Source organism: Drosophila albomicans, chromosome X (assembly GCF_009650485.2).
Source record: "Drosophila albomicans strain 15112-1751.03 chromosome X, ASM965048v2, whole genome shotgun sequence".
NCBI lineage: Eukaryota > Metazoa > Arthropoda > Insecta > Diptera > Drosophilidae > Drosophila > Drosophila albomicans.
The window spans coordinates 1,862,220-1,869,684 of record NC_047627.2 but is presented as its reverse complement, the minus strand read 5'-3'; the positions used below and the strand labels follow the sequence as shown (position 1 = coordinate 1,869,684).

Below are 7,465 nucleotides of genomic sequence, written 5' to 3'. Positions count from 1 at the left end.
CATGCGAATCGCAACCGAATCGCATGCGAATCGCAACCGAATCGCATGCGAATCGCAACCGAATCGCAGGCGAATCGCAGGGCGAGAGAATGTCTGAAACACAACTTATGTTATATTTTTTAAATATTTGAATATAATAATTGAGGTATTATTAAATAACTAAGGTTTGAACTTTTTTTCAAAAATCGCAACCGAATCGCAGGCGAATCGCATGCGAATCGCAACCGAATCGCAACCGAATCGCAGGCGAATCACAACCGAATCGCATGCGAATCGCAACCGAATCGCAGGCGAATCGCATGCGAATCGCAACCGAATCGCAACCGAACCGCAGGCGAATCGCAAGCGAATCGCAAGCGAATCGCAGGCGAATCGCAACCGAATCGCATGCGAATCGCAACCGAACCGCAACCGAATCGCAACCGAATCGCAAGCGAATCGCATGCGAATCGCAACCGAATCACATGCGAATCGCAACCGAATCGCAACCGAATCGCATGCGAATCGCAACCGAATCGCAACCGAATCGCAAGCGAATCGCATGCGAATCGCAACCGAATCACATGCGAATCGCATGCGAATCGCGGGCGAATCGCAGGCGAATCGCAGGCGGATCGCAGGCGGATCGCAGGCGGATCTCAGGCGAATCGCAGGCGGATCGCAGGCGGATCTCAGGCGAATCGCAAGCGGATCGAAAGCGGATCGCAAGCGGATCGCAAGCGAATCGCAAGCGGATCGCAAGCGAATCGCAAGCGGATCGCAAGCGAATCGCAGGCGGATCGCAGCCGGATCGCAAGCGAATCGCAGCCGGATCGCAAGCGAATCGCAGGCGGATCGCAAGCGAACCGCAACCGAATCGCATGCGAATCGCAACCGAATCGCAACCGAATCGCATGCGAATCGCAACCGAATCGCAACCGTATCGCATGCGAATCGCAACCGAATCGCAGGCGAATCGCAACCGAACCGCAGGCGAATCGCAAGCGAATCGCAACCGAATCGCAACCGAATCGCAGGCGAATCGCATGCGAATCGCAACCGAACCGCATGCGAATCGCAACCGAATCGCATGCGAATCGCAACCGAATCGCAACCGAATCGCAGGCGAATCGCATGCGAATCGCAACCGAACCGCATGCGGTTCGCCTGCGATTCGGTTGCGATTCGGTTGCGATTCGCCTGCGATTCGGTTGCGATACGGTTGCGATTCGGTTGCGATTCGAATCGCGCGAATAAATCGCAGGCGAATCGCGAGAATAAATCGCAGGCGAATCGCGAGCAAATCCAAGTGCGTATATGATATTCTTTTGACCAAGTAAAATGTCCCTTATTTTAAGTTGCTTGAAGAAAATGTTTGAAAACACAACTTATGTTATGTTTTTAACATATTTTGAATATTTCAAAAAATTTTTAAATAATAAATAAAAAAACGAATAAATCGCGAGCGAATAATCGCGCGCGAATAAATCGCGGGGCGAGAAAATGTTTGAAAACACAACTTATGTTATATTTTTAAAATATATGAATATAATAATTGAAGTATTATTAAATAACTAAGGTTTTTGCACATGAACTTTTTTTCAAAAATTATTTAAATAATAATGCGAATAAATCGTGGGAGAATCGCGGGCGAATCGCAGGCGGATCGCAGGCGGATCGCAGGCGAATCGCAAGCGGATCGCAGTCGGATCACAGGCGGATCGCAGGCGAATCGCAAGCGGATCGCAAGCGGATCGCAAGCGAATCGCAGGCGGATCGCAAGCGAATCGCAAGCGAATCGCAGGCGGATCGCAGGCGGATCGCAAGCGAATCGCAGGCGGATCGCGGGCGAATCGCAGACGAATCGCGATTCGCCTGCGAAAATGTTTGAAAACACAACTTATGTTATATTTTTAAAATATTTGAATATAATAATTGAAGTATTTATTAAATAACTAAGGTTTTTGCATATGAACTTTGTTATGTTATATTTTTAAAATATTTGAATATTATAATTGAAGTATTATTAAATAACTAATAATCGCGAGCGAATCCAAGTGCGTATATGATATTCTTTTGACCAAGAAAAATGTCCCTTATTTTAAGTTGCTTTGAAAACACAACTTTTGTTATATTTTTAACATATTTTGAATATTTCAAACATTTTTTAAATAATAAATAAAAAAAACGAATAAATCGCGAGCGAATAATCGCGCGCGAATAAATCGCGGGGCGAGAAAATGTTTGAAAACACAACTTATGTTATATTTTTAAAATATTTGAATTTTGAAATTTGACAAAAATTTGAGACTTTGAAAATTGGGCAAACGATGAATTTGTATGGGCCATAGGCTGAAATCAAAAAAGTATGAACATTTTTAGAATTCGGCAAAATTTTGAAATTTTAAAGGGTGGGCAAACGAAAATAGCGAATGGGCAGTCTGAAAAAGTCAAAAAAATTTGAAAAATTTTGAAATTTGGCAAAAATTTGAGACTTTGAAAATTGGGCAAACGATGAATTTGTATGGGCCATAGGCTGAATCAAAAAAGTATGAAAATTTTTGGAATTCGGCAAAATTTTGAAATTCTAAAGGGTGGGCAAACGAAAAATAGCGAATGGCAGTCTGAAAAAGTCAAAAAAAATTTTAAAATTTTGAAATTTGGCAAAAATTTGAGACTTTGAAAATTGGGCAAACGATGAATTTGTATGGGCCATAGGCTGAAATCAAAAAAGTATGAAAATTTTTGGAATTCGAAAAAATTTTGAAATTCTAAAGGGTGGGCAAACGAAAATAGCGAATGGGCAGTCTGAAAAAGTCAAAAAAAATTTGAAAAAATTTTGAAATTTGGCAAAAATTTGAGACTTTGAAAATTGGGCAAACGATGAATTTGTATGGGCCATAGGGCTGAAATCAAAAAAGTATGAAAATTTTTTGGAATTCGGCAAAAATTTTTAAATTCTAAAGGGTGGGCAAACGAAAATAGCGAATGGGCAGTCTGAAAAAGTCAAAAAAATTTGAAAAATTTTGAAATTTGGCAAAAATTTGAGACTTTGAAAATTGGGCAAACGATGAATTTGTATGGGCCATAGGCTGAAATCAAAAAAGAATGAAAATTTTTGGAATTCGGCAAAAATTTTGAAATTCTAAAGGGTGGGCAAACGAAAATAGCGAATGGGCAGTCTGAAAAAGTCAAAAAAATTTGAAAAATTTTGAAATTTGCAAAAATTTGAGACTTTAAATATTGGGCAAACGATGAATTTGTATGGGCCATAGGCTGAAATCAAAAAAGTATGAAAATTTTTGGAATTCGGCAAAATTTTGAAATTATAAAGGGTGGGCAAACGAAAATAGCGAATGGGCAGTCTGAAAAAGTTAAAAAAATTTGAAAAATTTTGAAATTTGGCAAAAATTTGAGACTTTAAAAATTGGGCAAACGATGAATTTGTATGGGCCATAGGCTGAAATCAAAAAAGTATGAAAATTTTTGGAATTCGGCAAAAATTTTGAAATTCTAAAGGGTGGGCAAACGAAAATAGCGAAATGGGCAGTCTGAAAAAGTCAAAAAAAATTTGAAAATTTTGAAATTTGGCAAAATTTTGAGACTTTGAAAATTGGGCAAACGATGAATTTGTATGGGCAATCAAAAAAGTTGAAAACCTTCAAATTTTTCAAAATTTTGAAATTCTGAGATATGGGCAGACTTGAAAACACTTAAGGCGACCGTTGTAGAGCTTTAGTTTTCATAATTTCGAGGTGTGGGCTATCGAGTTTGAGTCATTCATGCCGAAAAAATGTCAAAATTTTTCAAAATTCAAAATTTCGAAAACGAAAAATTTTTTCGAAAAACTAAAAGATGGGCAAACATGGGCAAACGATTTTAAAAGCGATTTCCTCAAAAAAATTTTGAAAAAAAATTTTTGAATTTTCGAAAAAAAATTTTTTCATAATTTCGAAACTAAGGGTGGGCAAAAAAAATTTTTTCCTGGGCAAACATGGGCAAACGATTTAAAGCAATGGGCACCAATTTTTTTTTTGAATATCTCAAATCACAGCACCCAGCTTCTCTGAGCTAATTTTGTTTCATATTTTTGCCACGCCCATTTCCGCCCCGCAAATCAAAACAAATTGAATAAAAAGCGTAATTTTATAGCTACAGGTGCTAATTTCGGTATATACAATAATTAGTTAGTTAGTAGTTATGATTCCTGAAAACGTGATTGCGATCAGGGTAAAATTGTCGAAGTTATTAAAGAAATACTTTTGTATGGGCAATAACGCCTACTTACTAGGGGTCTAATTTGCTTTGGCCGACAATCTGGATATTGTGCCGTCTATGGTATATAATTTGAATGCGGTACTATATCAATATACCAAATATATAATTTGGTATATTTGTAGTATTTTGCAGTATATTTATATTTTATGTATATTTTGAGAAAATGCCGCAAAATATATTTCTTTTATTCAAAATAGGTAGCGGGTATCTCACAGTCGAGTACACTCGACTGTAGCTTTCTTACCTGTTTTAATTTGGTTGTTTACTATTTATTTGTTATTTCTCTATTTTGTAATTTAATTATGCAGTTTTTAGACTGCAATGAAAATGGTCCGCGATTGTTTTACTAACTTAGCTAATCATGAAAACTTCGATGGATTACAGAATTTTGTAACCTAAATATAGAATTTTTGGTCCTATTTTGAAAATTTGGCATTTGTTAGACTAATGTTCTTAGTATTAAGAATTTGTTCTTAAAGTAGGTTTATTTCAAGAACAAAATTTTTAAGACGAATGTTTTTAATTTTAGAACTTGGTTTTTTTTTAAGAGTAGAGGTAATATTAAGATTATAAGAACTATTCAAAATTAAAAATAAACATTAAATAAAACAATAAAAAATTTAATACGTTCAGTTACCTTTTAGTATTAATCTAAAAAATGAATATTAAATTTTAATTTAATTTAATCAGGTCTTTTAACATTTAACACTTTACTTAAAAAACCTTCTTTAAATGCATATAACATGTACCTCTATTTTTTTACCTTTAGGTATTAAGCAAAAATTTACATTTAATTTTAATATAATTTCAGTAAAACTTTTGCATTTTTCATTTTATTTACAAATTTACTCTCAATACCTAGTTTTGTTATTTTTCAGCTAAGGAAATTTATATTTGATTTTATTGAAATTAATTGAAAGTTAAATTGACATTTAACACTTTTAATTTCTACAATTCTTGATAATTGTATTAATATTAAACATATTCTACAAAACATATGACTTTCTCCAACAGTTAGTGTTGAGAAATCACTTATTTTCTGCTTAGAAATCTGATCAGATTTGATCTGTTTGTGTGACTGTCTGTCTGACTGACTGCTAAGACATAAAACACGGTAATTTATGGCACATTTCCAAACTCAATGCCGAGTCCGTGGTCGTCGTCTGTTGCGCTCATAAAAACCAAAGTCCCGCTTCTGAAAGGGGCGAAAGAAAAGAAGAAGAAGATGGGTCAAAATGGGCCAACGAGGCAAATGGCAATAAAGTGCCAACCGAAATCAATAATGCGCGCGCCTCACTCAAATGTGGCAATAAACTTGCAAAATTTGTACTAAAAAAAAAAAACAAAACAAAACAAAGGAAGAACAAAACAAGAGGCGATGGCGATAAAGAAAACTAAATAAGAAGCGACCTGAAATCAGTCGAGAACTCGCAACTGAAATCAAGTCAAATTGATTTCGGCTTATTAACAGTGTGGCCAGAGTATGCTGAGGTGGAGGCTGAGTAGTCCACTAAACGGAAAAGTTTTCGCTCATTATAAGAGTCCAGCTGACAAGTGGAAAGTGAAGCAGCTGCCTCTGCCTTTGGTTCTGCCTTTGCCCTGGTCAAATAAAACTTGCTGATTAGATTTTTTTTTGGTTTCTTTCTTGTTTTATAATCAAATTTCATTTGCATAAATTTACAAATATTCAAATATGAGCGAAAAGTTTGCGTTGCCTTTGAGTTTCAGCTGAGTTGAGTTGAGTTCAGTTGATGTCACCCAGAATGAGCACCTCAAGAAAGCAACCGCATTCATTGCGACAGCACATCTGCTTCAGTTGCTGCTCGCTGAGCGCTAGATAGTCGTGATCGACGCCCAGCAGATACTTATTAATGTGCAACCGTGTGGCAAAGTTGCGCACTTGCCGCATCACACGCAGTCCGCACTTGAATTCTCGATTGAGGAATCCGAGTTGACACAAAATGGGACGACTTGTGGCAGGTGCCACCAGCCAAATCACATACAGATTGCCCCCGATCTCGTTCTCGTCCTCTTTCTCATCATCTTTCTCGAAAAGTGCGCGCCACGTTGTCTTGCAGATCATCACGAGGATGGGCAAGTGATGGCTCAGCATTCGATGTGTTTGGGGCAGATTGGATTGAGGGGTCAGCATCAGATCATCGCACGCCCAGTTGAGCACACAGAGACACTGATCCTGATCCTCCAGCAACTGTTCGTAGACCAGGGGCAACAAGGTCCGCTCCCCGCTCCTCACTCTGCGCAGCTTCAGCCCAAAGCGGACGCCCGGAGTCTCCAGCATGTGTTCGCTCAGCAGGTGGCGCAACAAATCGCTCGGGTGCAACCGCTTCTGACAGTCGCCCAGGGGACAAACAGCTTCACCTTCAACATCCTGCATATCCATATATAGCTTTTTCTGTTATCGATTTATTTGTGTGTTATGTTGAATTCGAATTTATATCTGTTTATTTGATTTCAAAATGTGATTTGATTATGCACAGTTGCCTCATATATGTATAATAAATACATTTATTTTATTATAACACTCAAACGTAAGGGACTACTGAACACCAAAGAAATAGAATTATCGAAAAGAATGAGATGAGGTTAGAAAATCGAATACGATATTATGATACTACGTGATTAAAATGATTTATTTGGCAAAAAATATGCAAAAGATTTCAATATAGTTTTCTAGTTCATTTAAACTCAAGTGTATTATAAAACAAGTAAGAAAGCTACAGTCGAATGTACTTGACTGTGAGATACCCGCTACCCATTTTGAATAAAAGAAATATATTTTGCGGTATTTTCTCAAAATATACCGAATATACTGCAAAAATACTAAAAAAAATATACCAAATGGTATATTTGGTATATGGACATAGTACCGCATTCAAATTATATACCATAGACGGCACAATATACCAGATTGTCGGCCAAAGCAACTAAGACCCTTAGTAAGTAGGCGTTTTTGCCCATACAAAAGTATTTCTTTAATAACTTTGACAATTTTTATCTGATCGCAACAAAATTTTCAGGAATCATAACTACTACAGTAATTATTGTATATACCAAAATTCGCAGCTCTAGCTTTAAAATTACACTTGTTATTCGATTTTTTTTGATTTGCGGGGGCGGAAGTGGGCGTGGCAAAAATTTGAAACAAACTTGATCTGCGTGCAAACATAACAAATGCTGTCGAAAAAAA

The 7,465-nt window shown here is 37.2% G+C and overlaps 1 protein-coding gene across 1 annotated transcript; it reads right to left on the bottom strand.

Annotated features, from left to right (window-relative positions):
• Positions 1-5,888: 5,888 nt before the first annotated feature.
• LOC117571804 (uncharacterized) lies at positions 5,889-6,750 on the bottom strand. Its single transcript, XM_034254175.2, has one exon. It carries the CDS (start codon positions 6,656-6,658, stop codon positions 6,002-6,004), a length of 657 nt encoding a protein of 218 aa, XP_034110066.1. The 5' UTR covers positions 6,659-6,750; the 3' UTR covers positions 5,889-6,001.
• Positions 6,751-7,465: the final 715 nt, after the last annotated feature.